The sequence below is a fragment of the Protopterus annectens genome, chromosome 2.part1 (genome assembly GCF_019279795.1).
Source record: "Protopterus annectens isolate FY-2018-M chromosome 2.part1, PAN1.0, whole genome shotgun sequence".
In the NCBI taxonomy this organism is placed as follows: domain Eukaryota; kingdom Metazoa; phylum Chordata; order Ceratodontiformes; family Protopteridae; genus Protopterus; species Protopterus annectens.
This window is the reverse complement of record NC_056729.1, coordinates 353,722,595-353,749,981: the sequence shown is the minus strand read 5'-3', so window position 1 is coordinate 353,749,981 and position 27,387 is coordinate 353,722,595. Positions and strand designations below refer to the sequence as shown.

The 27,387-nt window shown below is 41.0% G+C and overlaps 1 protein-coding gene across 1 annotated transcript in view; it reads left to right on the top strand.

Annotated features, from left to right (window-relative positions):
* HASPIN (histone H3 associated protein kinase) overlaps positions 1 to 27,387 on the top strand; it is a 1,280,677-nt gene that overhangs the window by 658,053 nt on the left and 595,237 nt on the right. Inside the window, exon 7 of the mRNA XM_044063451.1 lies at positions 24,566 to 24,628. Coding sequence (XP_043919386.1) covers positions 24,566 to 24,628 — 63 coding nt within the window. The remainder of the gene's footprint in view (positions 1 to 24,565; positions 24,629 to 27,387) is intronic.

Below are 27,387 nucleotides of genomic sequence, written 5' to 3'. Positions count from 1 at the left end.
GGCAAGGTTTGCATAGCTTCTGGTGTGACTTGCCTTGCATATGCTTATGAAAATGTATCTCTTAGCAGAACATGGAATGAAGTATGTTTTGAGGAAGAAGTTTGCCGGGCAGCTAGGCTAAATGTTTATCCTATCTAGTGGTCTCAGTTTTAGAAGATCTGACATGTAGAGACCAAATGCAGGGTACTGGGAATATTGAGGTAGTCTCTTATGCAAACAAGGATCATGAAACCTTATTAATGCAATTTTTGTTAGTGGACAGGGAGGGGCAAATGACCCTGGAAAATGGACCCCTTTAACTTGAAGGATTTCCAACCCATTTCCTTGATGCAGCAAAACCACACAAGAATTTCTAATGCAACTTCTTAAAGTTCATGCCTATTTCCATCCTTTATCTTTGCTAATGCGAATATCCTGCTGCAAAGCAGCAAAGTTGTTGAACATCAAGGCATGGGAGTCCAAGTGGCATTCCTAACAGAAACGTTGTTTAGGCAGTGGGAGGTCAACAGGGTGTCTTGATTCGAAGTGGAAGAACTGATAACCAGATATAAGAGCTTGCACAGGTTCATAGGTTGATACTAGGCTATCTGCCCTAGGGCATTTATAAGCCTAGCCAGAATGTGTTTGGCTTCCGCCTCCCTTTTAGATTAGTTGACTGTGCCTCTGTATAGTAGGTCACAGAAGGTAGCCCTTTTAAGGTTAGCTTACTGTACCTCTGTCAAGCAGGGACACAGAAGAGATCCCAGGGGTAAACTTACGATCTCCCATCCATTCGTCAAGATTTCTCTTGAAGAGGGTCAGTGAGGGGCTCTGCCTAACATGGATTGGGATTTTGTTCCAGAGTGAGGGGAGCCTCCGGGATATAAATCTGTCCCTCCAGCATGTCCTATTTATTTCTATGCTGAGGTTCAAGTCCCTGGAGCGTGTAGCTCTAAGGGATTTGGATTTCCTAAGGTGAAGCATGTCCATTAATTCTGCATTGGACATGGCCTTATACGTCAGACACAGATCGCCTCTGAGTAGGCGGTACGTAATTGAGTAGAGCTGGAGTTTCTTTAGCCAAACTGCATATGGCATCTGTTTTCGCCCCTTGTTCCTCTTGGTGAGATACTTTTGGGGTCTTTCCGGTTGCTGCAGGTGTCTGGTAAGGTACATCCTAAATGGGGCATTGTTTTCAATTATGGGCCTGATAAGTGATGAGTAGAGGGGCACAATGACTACTCTTGATATAGATGTGAACCCTTTCGTGATAAGGTGGGCTATATAGAAGGTCTTTCTAACCACTTTGGCAACGTGATTGTCAAAGGAGAGATTGCTATCTACTTGGGTCCCCAAGTCCCTAATTACTTCTTACGTACTTAATGGATTACCACCTATGTGGTAATTTGTGGGCACTTTGTTTTTCCCCAAAGGGGATGACTATGCACTTTTTGGCATTTAGCTTTAGGCCATGGCTCTGGCACCAGTTATCCGTCTCTGTGAGACCCTTTTGGAGGATGCTTGTGCCAGCCGGAGAGTCAATTACGACACCCAGTTTGCAGTCATCTGCAAACTTGGTCAGCCATAGTCCACCCGTGTTAGCCTGTACCTCAGAGAAATGTATACCGAACAAGAGGTCCCAGGACTGAGCCTTGTGGGACGCCACTTGTAACTTGTTTAGAGTCTGACATGGCACCTGCTATTCTGACCATGTGGGTTCTATCTCTGAGCCAGTTTGCAACCCATCTTGTGACATAGGGGTTGATATTTAAGCTGGTGAGCTTATCTATTATGCCCGAGTGTGGTATTGTGTCGAAGGCTTTTGCGAGGTCCAGGTAGGCTGTGTGGACTACCTTCCCTTCATCTATGGCTTTGGTAACTGTTTCAAAGAAGTTGACCAGGTTCAAGAGGCAAGATCTGCCCTTAACAAAGCCGAATTGGGTAGGATCCAGTGTCTGGAGGTTCCCAATGTCTTTGTTTATGATTTCCATGATGATACGCTCCATAGCTTTGCAGACCAAGCTAGTCAGGCTTATAGGGCGATAGTTTCCGGGGTCTGTTGTGGCACCACCTTTGTGGAGTGGGACCACTGTTGCTGTACGCCATTCCTTGAGTACATATCCTGTAGTAAGGCTGAGATTGAACAGTGACTTTATATGAGGGTTTAGTTCTTCTTGGAGCTCGTGTAAGACGCAGCCCGGGACACCGTCTGGTCCCATTGATGCTGTGTTTTTTGCTTTGGAGAGGGCAGCTCTCACCTGTGCATCTGTGATCTCAGGAAGGCTACACTCTGTTGGGATAGACATTTGCTCTTTTGGAGGGGAAGGGGGGGAGAAGTTTGCACTGAACCTTTCTGCCAAGATGTTGGCAATGTCTGTGGGTTCAGTGTATTTTTTGTCATTTTGCACGAACTCAGAGCATATCTCGGAGTTGCTTCCCAGGTTTCTGACATAACTAAAGAAAGCCTTGTGATTATATTTAGTGTCTTGTGCAATTTTTCTTTTGAATCTGGCCTTAGATGATTTTATGAGGGATCGTAGTTTCTTGCTAGTACTGATCAGAGACGCCTTCCCTTTTTGGGATTTTGCTTTATCATGTAGTAGCTGTCTCCTTCTGTTGTATAGCTTATTTATGGCCGGGGTCCACCAGACAGGTCTCCTGCCTTTGGAGGAGTGAGTCTTGGTTTTATTTGGGATAGCCTGCTCCATGCATTCCTGTAGGTGTCCATAGAATGCTTTTGTAAAGGATTCTCCATTTTGGGCCATATTTTCCACTGGCCCAGGGGCTTTGAAGGATTCCACCTCAGTTTTGAGAAGTGTGAAGTTTGCTTTTGAGAAGTTCTTCACCGTGGTTTCCTTGGCTAGGGGTGGGGACGGAATATGGATGTTCAGTAACTTTTATTTATGGTCTGATCTTACCAATGAGGGGTATACCTCTGGTGTGGAACAGAGACCCCATGTTGGTGATGACCAGATCCAATATGTTTTCCCCTCTTGTGGGAGTGGTGACCAGTTGTTCCATAGCATTTGAGTTTATAAATTCTAGGAACCGTTGGGCAAGGGTGTTTGGGCTTGAGTAGTTTTCCCAATCAATGTTTGGGTAGTTGAAGTCACCCAATATAATGGTGTTTGGAGAGACCTTCATATTCTCCAGTGTTCTCAGGAAAGCGGAGTGAGGTTCATGTGTTTGGGAGGGTGGTCTGTAGCAGGCTACAAACTGAAAGGCAGTTTTGCCCACTGTTAGTTGCACATGGATGGTCTCCGATGCTTTGTGCAGTGCCACTAACCTGGAGGTGTGGGTATCTTTGATAAATTTGGATACTCCCCCTCCTTTTGTGGTTCGGTCCGAGTTTTGGGGCTGGAACGCATGGTATGAAGTATAACCTGTTAGTGCTGGGGTGCTCTCAGGAACCTTGAAACAGGTTTCTCTTACTGCACAGATATCGATATTCTCCATACTGAGGAGAGTTTCAAGTGCGTGCATCTTGAGGTTTAGACTTCTGACGTTGAGCAGCATGACCCTTAGTTTTTTTTTATTTGTGTTGTCTATTGAGGTGGGTTTGTCTTTTGAGCCTTGCCTAAAAAGGCACTATGGGGGAGGCAAGAGCCTTTGCCAGTATTCGAAAACCCAGGGGTGACAGGTGCAAGCCGTCCCTAGCGAAGCAACGTGGCTTGTTGAGCATGTCATGGGAGAGTGGGATCGATGCCACATTCACCAGGTTTTTATGAGAAGCTGTATAAGGAGGGTCATATACCAATCAGCTACTTGGGAAACTGCACAGGGTGGCTTTATGTGTGGAATTAATTTGCCACACCTGGATAAACTGTCATCAGTGGAGCTCTTCATGCCAGTTGTAACACAAAAAGTTTGGCTTATCACAGGTAGTATTCCAGTGGGCTGATGTCTTTAATGCGAAACATCATATTTCAAGGGTCGAATGACTGCAACAATGACAGTGTTTCTGCTCCTTACAGTAGGGTAGCCCCTTAACCCTGCTACTGCAATTTCACTGATTGTAGTTCTCCCAAAACTGGGCAAAGACGTCTCCTAGTTATCAATCTACCTCTCAATCTCCTGATCAGTACAGATATAAAAAGATGTGCACCAAGCTGCTTCCCTGGCATCTTCAGTTGTTACCCTCGCTTATGGGTCCTGGTGCAGGCTGGGTTTGAGAAGGACCGGCTGAGCACATCCCACTTATGAACTTAGACAGTGTGCAGGAGAGTCAGGATGCCTCCAGTTTAACTGTGTCAGTCTATGTTTTTTTTAAACAGGTATTTTAACATCGGCCGGGGCTCGCTCTGGGCGTTACTGGAGATATTTTGAATCCCTTGTGAATTTGTGCAGGCATGTATATATCACCCAATAACTCAACTTCTTAAAACCACCAATCACTCAACGACATTCACATTACTCAGAGGGATGAGACAAAGTTCCCCAATTTCCCTGCCCTTTTCCTATTAACCATTAAACTGTGGTGACTTGGGTGTTATGGACAAAGATAAATAGCAACTTGGGTTTGCCACGGTATTAGAATAAAAGCTCTCTTGTTTGCTCCAGCTGATGGTTGTATGTAAGGAGCTACCCACTCTGCTTTAGATGGTGTGCCAGCACCCATAAATATCTTGTCATTTTTCTATGTAGAAGCCTACATCAAGTGCTTGGACTGAATTTATGCCCAGTGGGGAACTGCTTTTCTGTGTGAATTAACTGTTGAGAGTTGACCTTTCATTATTAGGCAGAGTATCTGCAGTGAATATGTTCAGAATCCCCCAGGTTTATTATATAGCAAGGCATATATCTGCAGTTGAATATTTTTTTTTTTTTTTTTTTTTTGGGGGGGGGGGGGGGGGGGCAGAGTTTGAAAAGTTGCTTTCTGATGATGTTGGGGGTGAGGAAAGAAAAGTGTGTGTTAGTTTATCTGCCAGAACTACAGCGGTAGACCTGGGATACCCTATTGTAAATAACTATACAGAGATGTTAATCCCAGTTCCCTCGCACTATGGGCCCAGCTTGTAGGGTGGTTCCTTCACAGTCAGTAACATTGGACAGCAGGATTGTTTAGTAAGGCCCGCCCTGTAAATATTCAGAGAAGGTATACCTTAGATTATACACAGGGTCAGAGAAGGATATACCGTAGATTATACACAGGCAGCAATAGACTGCTACCAGGTGATGCCACTGGATGAGCTCAGAGACTCTTCCATCATAGTGTAGAACAAGCCAGAGTTGAAAATGGGCCAAGCAGGTATGCTTAAACGTTTTAACAGTCAAAGACATTCTTCACCCAGTAGACTTGATGGAGGTCACTGAAGGCCAGAAAGCGTTTGCTGTTTCGAGGTTCTGAAAATTATTTACGGCCAGTGATTTGTTTGTGTCAGCAGTATGTAGTAAAAATATTGTGTTGTAAGATGTATAATGCATTAAATTCCTGCAATTCATTCCTAACTTCAAATAATTGAGAGTCTAAAAGTTGTTTTAAATCAAATAAGTACAGAAGCCCATTTTCTAACTTGGACAAAAATGCTTACAGTAACAGGGAAGATCAACCCAGAAGTTTTAGATTGTAGCAAGTTATTTTATTAAGTTTCTCCAAAAACCATGTGAAACCATGAAGGCTCTCCACCTTGAGGCATATACCACTTTATAAATGAATCGGGCAGCAGCATATTCCGTTGTCATCAGAAGGGCCTTCATACTGTGGTGTTTTCTCTGCCCTTCACCTCTTGCTACTGCTGTTGTCACTTCTGAAGAAGGTGTGTGAAAGTTGTCTGCTTTGAAGTTCTGTCTGTAGGTTCTTTAAATAGATGAGCACCTTTGTCTTCAATGGCTGGGTGTTTTCTTAACAATTTGTTTCACAACTTCCCTAACAGCTCCTTCTCCTGAGCTGTCACCAAGCAGTCATCTATGAGTCCTCTATGTGATGTTTCTCTTGATTTTTTTTTCATGTTCATGAAGCTCCCCTGTTATCTCTAATGTCTTGAATCAATTAATTTATCACCTCTGGATCAACCTAGAGACTGAGCCAGAGAAACAGTTTATTTTTCTATAGCACTGCCTTCTGCAAATGCATCCAAATCATGGATTATGATGGGCCATTAGGGTCTCCCTTAAGAATTAAGGAACTGAGTGGAAACCTCATTCCAACCACTCAGAATCCGTCGTACACAGTCTGACATTCAGCTTAGTTTTCCAACAGTCCTCAAGGGTGATGGTCTTGTCTGCCTCGGTCACCTCAGAATAACTTTAAAAAATTTTTTGCACCAGAAGGATGTTTGCACTGTTATGATCTGTTAGTTCTGTGTCTGAAACAGAATATAGTGACGTTTGGAGTGAGAACTTCAGCTGGAGTTGAGCTAAAGCTGGGCATGCAGTGATTCGATTAATGCAAGGTCATGACCAGAGACATTGCTTAAAAGTAAGGATGCTTTTAATGAAGTTTGTTCCTTTTCAGGTGTGATTTCCCAGAAGGACAAAATATTTCCATAGCTCATTTATTAAACAGGTGGTTAGTCAACCACGCTTCGTTGTTACACTGTTACTGGATTTGCCATTGATGACTTTCTTTTGCTTAAACACTCTTAGGATATCAGAGTGATTATACCATCATTAACCTGAATTTAAAATTGCCAGAGGAACTGGCACCCACCACCAAGAGGCCCAGCTTATCTTTCATTGGCTATGCCCAGGCAAAGTGGCTTCATTTAGGTGCAGGTTCACCAGGGCATTTTCCTAGCTTCATAGGTTTAAGTACTAGGTTAGCTGCCCTTGTGAACCATTTTAAGCTTAACCAGTTTCCCATTTGTGAGAATCAAACCTTGTACCTTTTGTCTGTGAGGTAAACACCTTAACTATTATAGCCCCTGTTGCAGTGCATTAAGATAGCCTGGTTGACTAAGCATTAACAATCAGTTTTGTTACAGTTGAAAACTTGAAGAGGATTGTTTTTGACAGCCAGAAGATGTTCTTTGTGTAAGTGACTGCTGTACTCATAATTTCAGGGATCTCTGCTGCAGGTGAAGTCCTACATCCGGCCAGAGTTTGAGCATTCCCCCTCCTCCTGTGCTGGCCTTGCTTCTTCCACCATATTGCTCTGTAAAGGAGGAGGATATACAATCGCCCATTTTCTGTTCTTTCTTGCCATATGGTATCATACAGACATGCATTATAGCCCAATGAGCCAGTCCTAGAACGGAAAAGCAGATAAAGCACGCCTTGGGGGATTTTCCTTTTTCTTTCAAGTTGCTGTTGATAAGAAGCTATATCAGTGTCTTTTTTGTTGTTAATCTTTTCCTAGGTTTTGGATATACCCATTTGTATGCCTGGGGATGCTGGCCAACCAGAGTAAATGTGCGTATTAGATGTAGATCAACTTCAAGGCAAGGAAAAGTGCATCTGTTGCTTAGCTCTCAACCTTGATGTTTCATGCAACATCTACAGACTCTGGACTATAAAGGCTAGAAGAGCTGCTGTGTTTGCACATCTGAACCACAAGAAACTTACACTGTTCATTTGCTTTGATGCATGGCATCTGAGTCAGACTTCTGATGAAACCTCTTAAAAGGCTGTAATGTCAGATGACTCGAGCACTTCCCCACTGACCAACTTTGAGGTGGACCTCTTTGATGCTGACTACTACACACCACAGGTAGAAAAATACCACCCCATAAAGAAGGGGAAGACTGTATATCTTCAACTAAGAGTGGTGTATGAAGCTAAGCATGCCTTTTTAACAGTATCAGTGTAGCATCTCTAGAAGCTGAATATGCAGCATCACAGGCACACACATTGCTATATCTACCTAACTGAATGGATGTCTGGATAAGTTCATTAAACTGGATTTAGTCCTCTCTAAACAAACCTAGAAAGCGTCCCTGGAACCGGAGAAAATGCCCCTGGCATTTCAGGGCTCTTAAAGGACAAAGTGACTAAGGTGTAAGCTTTTTTGCCATACCTGTCTAGCAGTCTATTTTCCTCCTTACTTGGAAGTGTGATTATTCCTTGGGGGGGGGGGGGTTAGCCCCTCTTCAGTTGCCTTCAGTGTTGCAGCATGGGAGTGCATTGCACATGTTTCCATTAAGGCCCATCTGTCTGCTATAGCAGCAAGTCTGTGAGCCTTCCACTGTACTAAACATCAGTTTTTGAATTTTTTAATTTGTTTACTGGGGTAGTGCACTGATCACAAGTGGGCACAGCATAGGTGAATGAGCATTCACAAGAACACCTCTCAGGCCCCCAAGGGAGGCCAGTTGTACTACTCTGGGATCCGAACATTGTGCTAGCGATATTAACACTTCCACCCTTCAAGCCCACTGGTTCAGCACATACAAAGTTTCTGTCATGGAAAACAGTATTTTTAGGATAGATCACCTTGACAAGAAGTGCATCAGAATTACAGAGCCAGATGTGCAAGGAAGCCTTTTTGGTCTTTTATGTGGAATGGCTTATCTTGTGTACCAACCTTTAATTCATGCCAGAGTAGTAACAGAAATTGCCCTTAATCAGGCCCTCCAACACCCAGTGTTCTTTTCCAGGCTACAGAACAAAGGAGATGCTCCATTCCCTAAATGTCTACGGTGAATGGAGGTAATACCTTGACTGAATCCAAGACTTGAGAAAAACATATCTTTTTGTTGCCATTGCAGAGAATAAGAATGGTTTGTCCATTTCAAACAAACCACCTCCAAGTTGTTCTCAAATCATTTTATTTTCTGCCACAAATAAAGTAGCAAGCAGTTACTAAGGGACATAAGGTCACACACCACCAAAGGTACAGCTACCAAAGTAGCTTCCCTGGAGGGAATTCCTGCTATTGCCATCTTATAGAAGCCACCTAGTCCTCTACTCATACTTTCTTCAAACACTACAGGCTAGGCATTACACAGGGGGTAGGAATGTTGAAGGCATGTTGCCTTCCATCATAGGGATACCAACCCCAAGTAATTGGAAGGGAAAGCTCTGGGAGTCATCTGTGACTTTTGGCTGCAGCAGTGGCTTAGTACATTTGTGTTATGAACTTAAAATAATTGTAGATATTCATGTGTAGTGTCTGCTGCAGTCTGGATTCTCTTTTTTGTGGGACATTTGGGGCTTTGAGGCACCTCGTATTCCCTCCCTCACATTTTTTTATATTATTGGTTCAGCAGAAGCCCATATCTTCTCTCCCTTGCAGTTTACCATAGGAGCTTCAAAACAACAGCTTGCAGGTACGGCAGGTGCAACGGCAAAAGTGCAATTCCAAACATCAAGCAGAGCAGCACCAGACCAGACACATTAGTAAAATCCTTTATTGAAGAATAGAGATAGCAAACCATCCGCATGTGGAATAAATCCCTCAGTTACAAAATTGCTGAAAAATGCATCTGAAGTCAACAGCAAGCCAAAAGAATGAATGATTTTTACAAAACGGCAGCTTGCAGGTACGGCAGGTGCAACAGCAAAAGTGCAATTCCAAACATCAAGCAGACCAGACACATTAGTAAAATCCTTTATTGAAGAACAGAGATATCAAACCCATCCGTACGTGGAATAAATCCTTCAGTTACAAAATTGCTGAAAAATGCATCTGAAGCCAACAGCAGAACAGGGTATAGCCAACTGTACCCCCTTTATACCACTATGTGGAGATTTCCTTGGGCAGATGAAGTAATGTTAGCATGGTGGAGGAGGAAGAGCTATGTAATTCTGGCCTGATGTACAACTTTGCCTGCGGCAGAAATCCCTGAAGTTATGACTGCAGCATTGACTACACTGTAACATTTACAATTATGTTAAGTTGGTAAACGTACTGTACTGTCCTTTCTTAAAATTCAGTCTTTAATAAATCAGCTGCTTCCTGGTTTGTTATGGCATCATTTTCATGTCTTGTCACATTCTTAATATCACACCTTTGTTTAAAGTGTTAGAACAATCCTTTGCTTGCTGTAAAATTGTCATAACGTTTGCTACTGTTTGACTGTGCCTTTTCTTTCAGCTCATCAAAATTGTTTTGCATGCTTTTTTTTTTATTAAGTTTGCAATAGCTGTCATCTTTCATTTGTTTCTCCATCAAGAAATGTAAAGGTCTGTACCCTTTTGCACTGTGTTAGATACGTCATTGACTTTGATATTTTTCAAAATTTGTTTCTGCTTCACATTCATTGAAATGTTTGATCATGAGTAACCATGTTGATGCACTGACTTACTTATTTCAACACTATAGTCCTGTTTGTTCAAGGTTCCCCATTTAATTCCCAACCCTGTAGCACAGAGAGATGAAGCCATAACTACAACCAGTGTGACCTGTGCTTGATTAGTGGCACAGGTGCTGGAGGGGAGGCCGTGGCTGAGACTGACTCCACCTTCCTGAGGGAAAGTTGACTGTCTATGGCTCACGGCTCCAGATGTCAATTAGTAGTACAGAGTATGAACATGACTAGCACATGCTACTTGTGGTGTGCACAGTTGCCAATCAGGCAGCAATACATGGAACTCAGGAGAGCTACTGGGAGGATCACTCCAAAGGAGAGGGTATGCTACTCAGCAGGACTTGAAACTGGCTCGTTCCCTAGTACCTGATTCTTACCAGAGCCAGAGGGGGAATGAATGGAGTCTAGATAGGAATGAATGGATTATAGAATTCTCACCAAGCCTGGAGATGCTTTATACTTGCCTCTAATGAAAGGAAGGGGGCCACAAGGCAGGTGCAGTGGGGGCAAAGGATCATTTGGGGGGGTCTGTTTAACTTTAGTTGAATATTGTATTGCAATGTTGAATAATGGCTATCACAACTGGTGGAAGAGCACAGTTGGAGCATTAGGATTTCCACCATGATTGGCACCCACATTTCCACTGTTGCTTCTACTGAGAATGCCAGAAACACAGATAAATTATGCAGTGAAGCCAATAGAACAATTTTATTTATTTATTTATCATTTTTGTTGACTGGGAAAGTCCGACTAGGTTCCACAGAGCCTGTTTTCAGCGGAGGCCCGGGGAGAAATGCTCCAGATGCAACGGGTCACAACAAAGAGAATCCAGTTTGTTCAACCAAATTTTTAATTCAAATGTAGATAATATAAAATTAGTTGAGCGGTTTCATTCCAGACATTAGGAACTTCATCAGAACAGATGATCTAAAATAGACATCATACTAGATATTTAAAGGTAAAACCACACCTCCCAAAAAGTTAAAACCCATAAGATCATATTACTAATTCAATACAGTTTTAAGGCTTAGAATTTTGAGGCAAACCACATTTTTTTGGATGATTACACTTCCAGTCTCAAGTTTTAATGCAGTAGCTTAAGTATTTTTTATTATCTGCATTTGAATTAAAAATGTATCTGTGTTTTTGGTGTTTGTGAATATTCTGAAAGTTGCTTTTCCTTTTATTACTTCTCTACTGAGAATGCAATCATTTGTTCATTGTGTTGTATAACTTCATCATATTTTACTGTAAAGTGAGGTAAATGTATTTGTGAGGCTATTGTTATGCATGAGTTATTGTATTGCTTTATCCCCTGCTGTATGCAGAAAGGTTAACACCACTGCATGATATTTTTTAAGCTAATGCAGTCCTGAACACATCACATAGTTGAGCACTGGTCTGTCAGTTATCAGCTGAATTACTTTATAAGATGAGTTGCAATTGTGGGCATAATACTTATGCATACATCATCTTTTTACCTTACTTGCCTGCAATTGCTATTGGCCTTTGCTGTTCCTGTTTCTCACTGTATTTGTGTCTTGCTCATTGTGACATATTACAACCTGTTTTCTTGTTAAGACTAATAAATACTCTACTGCCTCAAACTGTGGTAGCATGCAAGAAGGTTGCTCGTGAGAAACTGAAAATCTGCAAGCCTGTACTGTATGCTCATAGATGCATTTCTCAGCATGCACTACGGTTAGCTTTTAATGGTATCTTGGCCCATTTACTATACATTAATGGCACCATCATGTGGGACAAGAAAGATAAAAAATAGCCAAGCTGAGGCTAGAGAAAGTGAAAGTCTGAATTAGGCTCATAGGTGTATAATAGGCCCTGGGACCTTTATAAGCCTAGCCATGCAACCCAAATGTAGCCCACAAATTATTGTGCTGTAGAGGTTATTTTAAGGGGTGCATGTTAGGGCATGATTTAATGGCTGTCTTTGTCCATCAGAGACATTGGTGTCAGACCAGGGGTGAATTTCCGATTTTTTCCATCCACTTGTCCAGGTTGCACTTGAATGGGATTAGGAAAGTATTCTGCTTCACGTGGATGGGAAACCTATTCCAGAGAATGGGGGGGTTCTGAGATACACACCTGTTCCTCCAACATGGTCTTTTTAAGTTGAAAGCAATTTTTAAATCCTTAGATCTAGTAGTTCTGGTACTGTTCATTTTGTAGATATGCAAGAGGGCTGTCAGCGCAAGATCCAAGGATGCCTTGTATGCTAGGCATACATTGCCTCAGTAGTCTGTTGAGGTGATCTGCACAGGGTATTGTTTATTCCGTTTTCTTTTTGTGAGGAGCATCTGTGGGCATTCCAGTTGTTGAATGTGTATGGTTAGGTGCGTCCCGAAGGGGGCGTTTTACTCGGTGGTGAGTCTGATAAGGGGCTGAGTACATTGACACGAATGACTTCCCTAGACCTAGATGTCATGCTCTTCCTTTTAAGTGGTGTGACATAGAATGATTTTCTTACTACCTTAGATATATGTTGGTCAAAAGCCAGCTCACTATCTACATGATCCCCAAATCCCTGACTACTGTGGTGTTTTATCAATAAGGTGGTTACCCTGGGTCGCCAACTTCCCAAAAGGTTCTATTATGCATTTCTTGGCAATAAGTTTTAAGCCGTGACTTAGGCACCAGTCATTTGTCTGTATTAGACCCTTCCTGTAAGATGTTGGTATCTTGGCGGGTTTCTGTGATTGCTTATAGCTTGCAGTCATCTGCAAACTTGGAAAACCAGAGGCTGTTGATGTTGGCTTTGATTTCCAAAAAGTATATCCCAAAGAGCAGTGAACTCTGCACAGAGCTCAAGGGGACTCTACTGGTGACTATCCACTTTGTGGAGGTGACCTCTCTAATTTTATCTTCCTGGGTCCTGTCTGTGAGCCAGGTGGCTATCCAGTGAGTTATGTAGGGGTTTATGCCTAATTTTGTGAATTTGTTTCCAATGTCTGAGTGGGGTATTGTATCAATTGTCTTACCTAGTTCAAGGTAGGAAGTATGCACTGTTCTAGTCTCACCCATTGCCTTGGTGACCTTCTCAAAGAAATTTGCCAGGTTCAGTAGGCATGATCTGAGTTTGACAAAACCAAACTGGGTTGGGTCCAGTGTCTGAAGGTCTCCTATATCACTGTTAATAAGGGTTGGGTCCAGTGTCTGAAGGTCTCCTATATCACTGTTAATAATTTCCATGACAATTCTTTCCATAATTTCACATATGAGACTAGTCTGACTAATGGGGCTATATTTTCTGGGATCCATTTATGGTCCACCCTTCTGCAGAGGGAGGAATGTTTCAGTCCTCCATTCGCATGGCACAAAGCCTGTGCAGAGGCTATGGTTGAATACTGACTCCAGTGGCCCTGACAGGTCATATTTCAGGCTATGAAGGATGCAGCCTGGAATATTATTGGGACCCATCGATGGTCTGCTCTTGGCCGTAGAGAGCACATCTAAGACCTGCTTTTCCTACTGGTAGTTGTAAGGGTTATGTTAGATGGTATTTTGTGTGTGTGTGTGTGTGTGTGGGGGGGGTTAAAGTTGAAACTGAATTTGTCAATGGGAAGATTTGCTATGTTTTCCTGGTTCCATGAATAGGGCTTCATTTATCAACAGTTCAGCACACTGTTGTGTGCTATCTTTGAAGTTTCAGGCATAGCTAAAGAAGGCCTTATGGTTGTCCTAGGCCTGGGACGCTATCTTTACCTCAAAGTTTGCTTTGTTGGACTTAATTATTCCTCTTAGTTATCTATTTAGTTTATTGAGAGTTTTTATCTTTTTTGTTGTTACCCTTCCTAATTCTAGCGATGACTTTTTTTCTTTTGCTGTGCAACTTGTTTAATTTTGGATTCTGACAGGATGGTTTGTTTTTTAATTTAGTTTTGGGCTTATTTCTAGTAGGCAGAGCAATACTGACATGGCTGTACAGAGCTTCTGTGAATAATTCCATATAGGCTACTGTGCTATTTTGGTTGGAGAGGCTTGAACTTTTGACAGATTATTACTTGATAAACGGTAGTTTGCCTTGGAGTAGCTTCTAACTGTTTCAGGGTTTGCTGAGGTTACAGAATTTATTTTGATTTCGAAAGAGACTACTTTATGGTCTGACCTTACCAGAGAGGGCATGACACTGGTGAGAGTGCAGTGTTCTGCCATGTTTGTGAGTACCAGGTCTGATATGTTTGTACCTTTAGTAGGAGTATGAACTAACTGCTCCAGGGTGTTTGTGCTTACAAAGTCTAGGAATCTCTGAGCCTGCAAATTTAAGGTTGTGTTGGATTCCCATTTTATAGAGGAATAATTAAAGTCCCCCATGAATGTTGTATTTATTTGAATGTTGAGCATCTCCAATAGGTCTAAATATGAGCTACGGTTTTCATGGGACATAGAGAGTGGACTATAACTTTCTAGGATATGGTATGGGACTTTATCTATGGTAATCTGGACAGGGAGGAACTTCAGAGTGCTAGCCTGTTTAACTAGCCTAGAGGTATGCATGCTAGTGATGTAGCTCGATACACCTTCACCTTTAGTCTCTGTTTCTTTAGTTGCTGATCCAAATCTTTGGAAGGTGCTAAATCCTTGCACTGCCAGGGTACTCTCTGTCTATCTTTAAACCATATGTCAGTAACTAGACAGATGTGTGCATTCTCCAAAGTGAGGAGAACTTAGAGGGAGTGGAACTTCTTGGATAGACTCCTGTCATTAAGCAGCAACACCTTTAGATTTTGTGAGTTAGACTTTGCTATGTTGAAAGGTTTGTCAGTTTTCATTGCAGAAAAAAAAAGGTTCCGTGGGGGAGGACAATGTTTTAGCCAATATTTGAAAGCCTAGATGGGACAGGTGCAAACCATTAGCCATGTCCTGAAATGCTGACAAATATTGTATCCCCATAAAATTACCAAAATGTCATTTTTATTGAAGTCTGTCATCATCAGTTCGTATTGTGCATCATCCTTGCTGAAGGTAGAATGCTGCTCAATGCTTGGTACTTAACCAACGTGTGACACACAATCAGAGGGCTCTGTCTGTCTTCTGTATAATATTTAGCCAGCAGCAAAACCCCCTTTTTTTTCGCTTAAATAACCCCTACTTCCCCTATTTTATTTATACCCCCTATCCTGAACTAGGATAGCTCCCTCCTTCCCTTAATCCGATATCCCCCTTAGGGGACTTTGCTGCAATAAAGTGACTGCCCACTAGGTGGCGCTCCACTATCATCTTGCTGTCTCTATTCCCTTTACCCACTCTACCATATCTCCCTTACATAGTTCCTAGACATCTCTTTTACTGCTCACTCCCTCTCTATTGTCCCAGGATTACCTATCCACATATCAGTCTACTAACATCCCAACTCTATCCTTCATAAGCCTCTTACCTTCTTATACTTTCTTTCATCTATCTATCTACAACTCTATCCTTTGTAAGCCTCTTACCTTCTTATACTTCTCTACAAACTTACCTTCAGACATTTAACACTCTACTGATTGTTTTCCTTTACATTCTCCTTCCTTTGGCTCTACCTGCTCCGATCGTCCTGCGGGCTCACTCAGCTCCCCTACCCCCAATTCCCACTTGCCCCCAGCACCCCTACACTTATACTTACATATATCCTACCCACCTCATCCATTACCCTATCAAATTATCGTCCACACCCATAACCTAACTTCCTCTTCCTACCCAACCCCCTCAACTCTTGTCAACCTTCCCACACTCTTTTGCATACAATTCTAATAATAGTCTACTCCCAATTTCTTCTTACTAAACCCTACCTCCAAGTATCCTTAAATGAACACCATGTCCTTCAAACCTGTCACACTAGCAACACAAATACTACTACTCCTTACCTTACTGTATCTCAACTATCTCACCAGACCTCTCTATACTAATCACTCACCTGCATACCACATTACTAACTCAATCCTTATGCAGCATGTACCCCCTGTATCCAGCATATCCCCTAGCCTTTACTTAATCAACAATACTATATTCTTTCCCTATAAAATCTTAAGTAACCCCACAAATGTTACTTCCTTCTACACTAGCTCTATCTCAACTAAGCTTACAACTAACAAATTAGGCACTAAACAATTTAAACACCTCTTCTTCCATATTCATTACCTTATCTCTCTTGACATACACCCAAACCCAGGATTCGGTCCTCAACAAAACTCTACCTCCCCATCCTATCCTTCCCATTCCACTGGTAGGTCCCTCCAATTCACAGCTCTAAATGCCCAAAGCATATGTAGTAAAATCCCCATTCTTCACACTTGGCTTTGCCATAATCAACCAGACATCTTACCCATTTCTGAAACCTGGCTCAAACCCCATATAAGAGACTCGCAGCTAATTCCACCCAACTACTCTATCATTAGAAAAGATAGAACACACAAAAAAGGGGGAGGAGTAGCTCTGCTTTACTTCTCCAACCTCCTAATTACTCCATACGCCAAAGGTATTCCCAAATTTGGTAATGCTGAACTACTTCCAGGCCTTCTTCACATGAACAACCATAAAGTTATCTGTGTTATCACCCTTTATATCCCACCTGGGGACAATATCCCAATCCTCAAAGACATTCTCTCCTGGGGTTCTTCCAACATTATGAATGGAACCATAATTTTGGGAGACGTTAACATTAATAGGGCCACAATTCAATCTCCTACCAACTCCATAAATACCAATCTTTATACATTCTCTCAACTTATTACCTCAACAACCAGACCTTCCAAAGACTTCCTGTCTGGGAGCACCCTAGACTAGATTTTAGTCTCACACCCCCACTATATCACTAATAGCGGCATCCTTCCAGACACACTAGGTGACCAACTTCCCACCTTTGCTCATCGGCTTCCCTCATCCCTACAACTAACCTGTACCTCTACCCGGTACCTAAAAAAAATTTAACCCTCACGAATTCTCAGATATATTAAAAAGAACAAATTGGAATCCTTTAAAAACCCTGTCCATGGATAATGGCTGTTATCTACTTTAATACAACTTTCTTACCCCTGCTTGATTCCTTTGCCCCATGGAAAACAAAATGCAACCCCGTACCATGGCCAACTAAGAGTACCTTACATGTCATGCGGCACTGAGATAAACTGTGGAAAGTATTCCATAAAACCAATACCAGCACACACCCCTGAATGAATATCAAATGGTACATAAAGCAAAAAAACTTATCACCTCAGATCATAAAGCCTACTTTTCCACACTCCAAACCAACTATAATACAAATCCAAAAAAAAATCTGGAATGGAATTGCCTCTCTCCTTAACCCAGGTAAAAGAGAATCCATGCCCAAACCCAAATGCCTCCAAATTAGAACTAGCCTCCAAATTTAACTCATTCTTCAGTGACTCTATAGCTAAACTAACATCATCTTTCTCTAATAACTCTACTTCCCCATGCACACCTACCCACACCCCTTTTTCATCATCTAACCCCAGCTCTCTACCTGCTCCTTTCTCCATCAAACCTATTCCCATCTCCAACATAAAGAAACTACTTCTAAAACTGAAACCATGTTCCCATACCCCTGATGAGATACCCTACTACTTCCTAAAAATTTCAGCAGACGCCATAGCCTATCCTATCTCCGTACTAATAAATAGATCAATCTCTGAGGGCCATGTCCCCCAGCTCTGGAAAAAAGCATTTATTATTCCACTTCATAAAGGAGGAAACAACATTGATATCCCCAACTTCCGACTGATTGCTATCTTATCCCCCATTTCTAAACATCTTGAAAAATGCATCCACCTGCAACTTCTATCGTACCTCCTAAGTAATAACCTTCTCTCTCCCACACAACATGGATTCCGACCTGGCCACAACACCACAACTGCCCTCCTCTCCTTCCTGGAAATTGTTAATAAAGCCCATGACACTGGTCACATTGTATCCACCCTCCTTTTAGACCTCTCAAAGGCCTTTGACACCATCTCTCACAACCTTCTCCTTGCTAAACTTTCTAAACTTAACCTATCCCACTCTACTATCAACTGGTTCACAAGTTGCCTATCAAACAGGCAACAAGCAGTCAAGTGGAAAAAAGCTATTTCTCCCTTCCTAAACAGTCCCACAGGTGTACCCCAAGGTTCAATTCTGGGTCCCCTACTCTTCAGTATCTTCATAAATTTTCACCATGCCATTCCTAACTGTAACCTTATCCAATATGCTGATGACTCAACAATAATCTGCTCTGCTACTTCTACTTCCTCTGTAGCAAAATTAACCCAGAATGCCTTCACATCTACTGAACAATGGATGCTGGACAACCATTTGGCACTCAATGCAACCAAGACTAAGCTAATAATATTTACCCCATCTAGAGCCATCTCCCTTGACAAAACCTCCTTCTGTATCACTAGCCACATTAATACTGTCCTTGAAATAGTCCCCACCGCTAAACTGTTAGGAGTCCTCATTGACGATCAGCTAAAATTTGATAGCCACATACATGCAGATATCAAAAAAACACACAAGAATCTAGGCCTACTCTACTGCCATAATCTCTATATCTCTCCTTCCTCCAGGCTTGCTCTAGCTACTGCATACAATATCCCTTCCCTACTTTATGGAGCCTTTATCCTCACTAGTCTACAATCTTCCCTCAAGTCCAAACGTGCCTCCTGCTACTATAAAATTTCAAAGTTTCAACCGGCCAAAGATCTACCCATCACTGTATCTCCCTACATCAACTGAACTGGCTTGAGCTACCCAACTATCTCACCTGTAATCAACTGATCAAAGCTCACAAAATTATTTTTAGCCCCTCTCTATGCCCTTCTCTTGCCTCTACTTTCCAAATGCATCAACCTAACAGATGTCTAAATCACAAAACCTAATAAAATTGCACAAACCTGCCCATCCACCAGGTAAACTTCTATTATCCTTTTCTCTAGCACAACACTGGAATTTTCTCCCACCTCTCATCCATACCACTAATGGTCTCTCTGCCTTCAAATCCTTACTGCACTCATACCTTTCTTCACAGTGGGCATGCTCTTGTTCCCATCCTACATAGTTTCCCCTACCTCACTCTCTCTCCACAAGCTATTACTTTCTGTAAATAAACTCCTGGTGTGTCTATAAGCTAAATATATATATATTTTTTGCTTCTAACAATTTTTATCTTGTACTGTATCAGTTGTATCCTGTGTACTACTATTAAGTATGTATTTTGCATTCTGTGTACTACTATTATGTATTTTTACTCTCTGTATTTGCTTTGATCTTCTGTATTCTGGACCTTTTCTCCCCAGGACTCCATTAAAAACGGGCTCTTCATGGCCCAATGGACTATCCTGGCAAACAAACTGCAAATAAATAAATAACTAAAATAATGTATGTCTTCCTATAGTCTAGGGAGGTAAGTCTAAGGTCATTCACACCAACATGTGGACTATGACCAACTCATGTTGGTATCTATGTTGCGGTGACTTGAGTGCATTTATAACTTGATGAATCCTAGCAACTGACCTTTATTTTCTCCTTGTTCAGCCTGATGAGTGAGTTTTCAGTGCATCAGTGATATCCTTTTGACTTATATAGTGTATTGGCTTACTTTATGGGCTTGGTGGTTGAGGCTCCCCTAGGTACGGCTGTATATGCAGTGTTAGGTGTTTCAGTTGAATGCTTTTGGGTTTACTGAGAATAGGTTTTGCAGGTGGAATGTTTGTAAGGTCTTTGGGTTTTGGGAATATTGCTTTTAATTGCCTCAGGATAAGTATGTCTTTCGATGGGGTGCATACTATGTGTTGTGGGTGCAGCGTGTGTGTTTCTGACAACCAGATTGTTGTTATGAGTGTTTTACCTCTAAAGACATTGTGTGTATTCATGTCTCACATATTTTATTTGCTTCTTTGAGGATTAAATGGTTGTCAGTGAACATCAGACATGGTTACTTTGTCTCAGTATACCCATAGCCACAAAAATGGCAGCAGAGAAATTGGGATAGTGCATATAATCATGATGTCAGGTCATTTTATTGGGTAAGCTACAAGGAGCTTGATCCAGGGCTGGCTAAGGGTGATTTTGGGGGCTAGACACTAGGGGAAGTGCTCCTCAGTGTGCAAACTAGCTTCTCTGTACTACTCATAGGTTCATATGCGTTTACTAGGCTAAAGGCCGCAAAGACTTTTTCAGCCAACCATGCATCGCAAATCTCTAATAAGTTCTGATAGCCTTGATAAGTGTAAGCAAGTGCTTCGGAGATGAAACATTTGCAAGCAGGAGTATGGGAGATTAACCATTCTCAGGCTGCTTGCTTCCATTAAAGATATAGGTGTCAAACCAGGGATGAATTTCCTGTTCCCCATCCAGTTGTCCAAATTACACTTGAATTGGGTTAGGGAGAAACTGTTTCACACGCAAAGTAGTTGCTCTACACTCAGAGTTACTGGTACAGTTTCAGAGGTGGTTTTGTGGGTGAAATTTGTTTTATAGGTGTCTTTGTCTATACAATAATAACCACTGCTGCGCAATAAGCAGTGGCACACACATGCACCAACTTTATATACACGCTTAAAATACAGGAGACTGACGTCCACGTTTTCTGGCCAGTAAAAATACACTTAAAGCTTTCCTATTTGTTTCCCAACTCCGATAGACCAGGCCATCACCTATCCCAGTCCTCCTAATAATTAAAAAAAAAAAAAAAAAAAGAAAAACACACACACAATTGCTTGAGAGTATAATGCTACCACAAAACTACCACCTGGAAACCCATTTTAAAGTAGTGGGGGCTTTTAAAATGATTTAAATGGTTTCAGACCATGCCACAGGACAATAACAGCCCTTATTTCATTCACTCATACAATTAACACCCACAGAAATAATGGCAATTATGTCATCTCTGTCTGTCTTGATCTCTCCAAGACATTTGATATGGTTAACCATAATAAACTCATTATTTATTTTTATTTATTTTATTTTGCATTTGTTGACGGGGATAGTCCGACTGGATATATGTCCATTTTAAGCGGAGACCCAGGGAGAAAAGCTCCGTGATAAATAATACACATTGAACATTTAGTAAATGCTAGTTTTGAGCAGATTACAGTCATAAGCAATACCAGCATTTAGCACATATAGTACTAACTTATTATAAAACACTTTACAAAACATAACATTATTTTCAAAGTTATATATACATAACATTACATTCAGGTTTAAGACACATTGAGCAGCAGTTATACAATTGACCCTTCCTGAAATGGAGTGGTAGAAAAAAGTTAGAAGTAGTTGAAGGTAAGGCACCTAAGTGATAGAGAGGTCACTAGTCTGGTTAGTGCAAGGACATAACCAATGAGTTTTGAAGTATTTCTTGAGTTTGTTTTTGAACTGAGTTAGTGAGGGTTCTAGGATCAAGTCAGTTTGGAGTCTGTTCCATGTTTTTCCAACAGAAGAGTCCCCAGCTGAGTAGTAGGATTTGCATGTCTGAACTAAGAATCTAGTGGATGATCGCAGTGGCCGGGTGCTGGTGTAGGGGCTGATGATATTTTTTAGTGCAGGTATATTTTCTGGTTGGTAAAGGACTTTGTGCCACTATTAGCTGGTTGAACTGCAGTAGGCTATGCAGTTCAAGCCATCCTAGGCGATTTAGGTTGTGATGACAGTGGTGTGTCTGGTAGGCTGTGCCAGTAGCAAATCTGGCAATGTGGTTATAGCAGGATGATAGTTAGATCTGTTTTGTTTAAGGTGGAGAACAGAGGTGAGGCGTAGAGAAGAGTTGATAGTAGACGGGAACGGGCAATTGCAGTTCTAGCACATGGGATAAGGAAAGGTTTGATTCTGTAAAGAGCCAAGTTTTTTATTAATGGTTTTGATAGTTTGATTGATATGCGCATCAAACTTCAGGTTATCAACTATGGCATCCAGTAGTTTAGTTTGGGCTTCTGGGGAGATGATAGTGCCATTGTTAGCGATTATGTTGAAGGATGGCAGGGGGTTCTGTGTGTGGGGGAGAAGAGGAGCAGCTTAGTTTTGTTGGGGTTTAGGATTAGATGTTGATTGGAGAGCCATTTTTCCACTGTATTGAAGGTATTTTGGGTTAATGTGAATAAAGTAGCTGGTGAGGTGTCAGAACAAATCAAGGTGGAGTCATCCGTATATTGAATTCAGATAACATCTGGGATGACTGAATGAAGAACAACCCAACATGATGCTATGCAGGTAGGTAGATGCGCGGCCAAACCAATCAAGTAAACAACAAAAGGCCAGCAATATGCGATCCAGAAGTAACAAAAAGAAAATAATTATATCAAATACATATAGATGGCTGAATAATAACCCTTTATTAGACAGACCAGTTTCGGCAACCAATGCCTTCTTCAGTGTATCTGTACACTGAAGAAGGCATTGGTTGCCGAAACCGGTCTGTCTAATAAAGGGTTATTATTCAGCCATCTATATGTATTTGATCTAATTATTTTCTTTTTGTTACTTCTGGATCGCATATGACTGAATGAAGGTCATTGATAAATATGGAGAAAAGAAGGGATCCTAGTATCAAGCCCTGGGGGGACTCCTAATGTGATGGGTAGGTGAGATGATAGCTTGTCCTGCCATAAGACTGCCTGTTGTCTGCCCTGCAGGTAGGATTGAAACCATTGGAGTGCATGGTTGTTTAAGGAGAAGGCCTTCAAGATATTTATGAACATTTTATGGTCAACCATGTCAAAAGCCTTTGACAGATCTAGAAAGAGTGCTGAGGATAGTTTGTTGTTGTTGTGGTTAATGAAGTTAGAGAAAGAGGAGGGCAGTAGTAGTACTGTGGTGTGGCTTAAAGCCATGCTGAAAGTTTGACAACAGCTTGTTCTGTGTGAGGTAGTGCATGAGCTGTATGTGTACACACTTCTCCATAATTTTAGCTAGAGGTGACAGAATAACTATGGATCTAAAAGTTTGACAGTTCAGTGGAACTGCCTCCTTTATGGAGAGGTATGACATGGGAGATTTTCCATGTAATGGGTACAGTAGCTTCAGATATAGCTCTGTTGATCATGATTGAGATGGTTGTATGCTATGGTGTCAGCAGCCTTTTGCAGATAGTCTGCTGGGAGGAGGTCGGCAGCCAGGGTCGTGGGTCTTAGTTTCTTAAGTAGGGCATGAATAAGTTGAGTAGGAACAGGTTAGAAGGTAAAGTATGTTTGGGTACTGGGTGTGGCTGCATTAGAATTGGAGCCATTGGGAGAGAGTTGGTTGGCTAGAGACTGAATAGTCTCTGTGAAGAAGCTGTTGAAGTTATTAGCAATGTCTACTGGGGATTTCTGTTAGGAACCTGAGGGGGGTGGAATGGTGGTTTGGCCTGGGTGGAGTAGTTTTATTCCTGCCCAGAACTTTTGAGATTTGTTTTGGTGTTTTTGCAGTAGATGGGTAGTAGTGGTTCTTTTTGTCTAAGGTTATGTATTTTTTGGTGTCTTTCCTTAGCTTTCTGAATCTTAGTTGGTTAAGTGGAGCTTTTGTTTTTCGGTAGTTCAATATCCCTCTCTAAACATAGACAGCAAGCAGTATAATGGAGGAAAGAACTCTTTCCTCTTTTAGCAGTTAAAATAGGCATTCCCCAAGGCTCCATACTTGGTCCCTTACTTTTCTCTATCTTTACTAACAACCTTCACACTTCAACTCGTCATGCTTCAGTCGTGGAATTTTTCTTAATTCAAGTGCAACTTGGACAGTTGGATGGGGAACAGGAAATTAATCCCTGGTTTGTCAGCTATGTCTCTAATAGATACAGGCAGCCTATAAATGGTTCATCTTCCAGGCCCCTGCTTACATTTACTGAGGGTACCAGAACTTGTCAGAGATTTAGGCTGCATAGCTGGCTTAAAAAGGTCCTTGTGGTTTTTAGTCCATTAAATACATATGAACTGTTAAGCCACTGCCCTGTCCATAACAGTAAGAATAAATGTTAAGACAATGTGTATGAGTAGTTTAGTGTGGCCAGTCATCCATTCTGGTTCTGTGTGGAGAGAGGAAGCTGTAATACGTAGGAGAAGTCCATGCAGACATAGGGTGTGTGTGGACTCCATGCAGACACTTAACAAAAGTCAGGGTAGAGTCTTGGATCCTGGACTGTAACAGATGTTACAGTGTGACACTGCACTTGCCCATTCAGGTGTTATTTTTACTTGAGTTGGTAATACTGTTCTGTGTACTTATACTTTTGTACAGAATTTAAGTACTTTTAGTTAATATGTGAATAGCCCCATAATTCTTATCACGTATTTGACTGTGTATGCTTTCTTGATTTGCAGGTCTTCCATAGGTTCTTTTAACTTATTGCTTTGTTGTTTTTTTTTTTGTGTTTGTTTTTTTTTTTACTTATCTGGGTACTTTTGAAACACTAATAAATTGTGTTATTTTTTCTGTAGGGAGCTCAGCTGCCTGACTGATGAAAAGATCAATAGAACTGATGGATTTGTAACTTTACATTCGTAAGTACACTAGCGTTTTCAAAAATATGTATATATTTTTAACCTTTCTCTCCTTCAGCCCCGCTGGTATCCCTCCATCTGTGCTCCTACACAAACTCTGTCATATTGCCTGTGCACTTTGTTTGTCCCTTACCAGACAATTCCAGACATGTCCTTTGCCAAGTGGATTCTCTGACTTCTCAGGAAGTTGGCCTTGCTGCAAAATTCTTTGAGTCTTTTAAATTAAGGACCCTATGGGCAGCCATGGATTAGAGCTTGGAGCCATCATCCTGTGGCAGCAGTAAGCCATAATCTGTACTCTGGAGAAGCACATGGTGATGCCAGCACATCTGTTACTCCCCCCAAATTGCTATGGGACATGGCCACTGGTCTATGATAGAGATTGCACAGGCAGTGGTTCCCCTCAAGTTCTTCCTCTGAGTTTGTTTTTGTTGTCCTGTGCCTCTGTATGGCCCTAAGATTTGCCTGAGCCTGTCACTGACAGCACAAAAAAATGCTCTGTCTTTGACATTTGGCTAGCTGTGGTGATAGAAAGTATTCATAAATGTGTAGTTTTTACTTACCTTTGCTTTAGTAGTATAAATTAGTTCTGAAATAAATTGCAGAGATTTTTTTCTCCCCATTGCTTGCCAGACATCACCCTGCTGTCATTTAACAGCTATTAGTGTTTTGTTTTTTTTGGCTCATTCTGTTCCCTACGCAAAAGAGGCGACCCTGTAGTACTGGCTTAGTGATGCTTCCAGGTATTTTCTGATTGTTATGCATAACTCTGTGCTTATTCCCTGAGTTCTGTCAGACAGAGCACCTCTCATTGTTAGTAGACCAACACCACCCCTTCTATCTAGATAGACCAGTAGTCTACACCACTGACAGATTAATACCTTAACATTATAGAATTGGTCCTCAATTGCAGAATGTTAATGACTTTTGGTATTGTTGCCATATTGAGTGAGATTTTTTCATATAGTGATCAGAATGTTCATGTGTTAAATTAGTAGCCAGTTTTAAACATTTATTTACAACTGAGTACTGAATTGACTCAAGTAAACAATAACAGTGCAACTTTTCTATGTAGTTTTTGCATTTCTAAAAAGTTCACTTATGAAGTGTTTTGATTTCATGTATATAGGTTTACTACTCTCTTCCTTCTTTAGAGTACAGTTTTGTTAAAAAAAAGATGAGTTTTGTTCTTTATTCATCCTTGCTTCAAGTAAAATTACTTCTAAAAATGGCAAGATACAAGGCTCAACATTCCTAGGTACCACCATGTTGCTAGAGGCATTTGTATAATGGGGGATTGAAAAGGATCATTTGGTTGATCTTAGTATATTGGTCGTATTTGGCTACTTGCCTTTCCAATACTGCACGTGGTATACAAAGTACCGAGCAACATTTTCTATAAGTAGCATTTGTTTTTGGCAACAGGTTTTTCACGCAGTAAAGCTTTTAAAATCCCACTTTGCCTACTAGCATGCCACTCCTGCATTAAAGTCTATGGGCACAATTCACAATATCCCTACATTGATGTCACTCAGGAATTTACTAAAATTATTTGGGCTGTGGTAAAAAAAGATTTACAAAGCTTTTTATATAAAAAAAGATATACACACATACACACACACACACACACACACACACATATATATATATATATATATATATATATATATACACACATACCATGTACATATATATATATATATATATATATATATATATATATATATATATACACACACACACCATACCTCTCAACCTGGAAACATCAAAAATCTGGACAAGGCCCATGAAAAATAGGTACAAATCTGTACGCTGATTAACATCACATTTGCATACATAATTATGTAACCCCGCCCACTCCAATGGAATTGTGGGATACCAACTTTCAAACACAAACTGAAGAACAGACAACCAAAATATGGCACCAGAGTCCCCCTGCAGCCGTTCCAATGTCCCATTACCTGTGTATTCTGCCCCATTTACCATAAACACTAATGTGTGCATACTGCTTTACTTCTACAATGATTATTTGGATTTGATTTTTACATTTTATAGCACAATGCACAAACTCTAAGACATCTGTTAAACAAAGCTGCTAAACAAAGCAATACTGTCTCACAATGAAAATAGACTTGGCATTAAAACTTCTCTGCTATTGAAACTCACATTCATTGAAACAGCATTGAAACCCACACCCACATCCAAAGAAAATGCATCTGATTAGTGGTGGATAAAGATTATCTTTGGGCTGTTTTCAAATCAATGGCCCCTTGCACACAAAACAAGAAACATACATACATTCTTTAATACACCTGTCTGACTTTATTAAATTATATTTCCTGCAGCACACTTGTTAAAGCGCATTTTAAACATTGTTTGAACATTTTTCCAGTAGTCCATCATAAAAGTCTGCTTCCACATCCACACTATATATATATATATATATATATATATATATATATATATATATATATATATATATATATATATATATATATATTTGGGGGGGGGGGCAAACATTTTGGAAAGTTGTTAGAATAAAACGTTGCGTTACCAGATTCAAGTCTTGATCCCAGGACACAGTGCACTACAGTCATAGAAACATACCACTATGCCTTTGCCAAATCAGCAATTTCTTGCAAGATCACGAGACTGAAACTTAAATGGCTATCATTTAGTGAAATCAGTTCTCACTTCTCACCGTAGTTCTAGTCTCAACCTCTTACCACAAAAAAACTGGACAAAGCCAATATAAATAA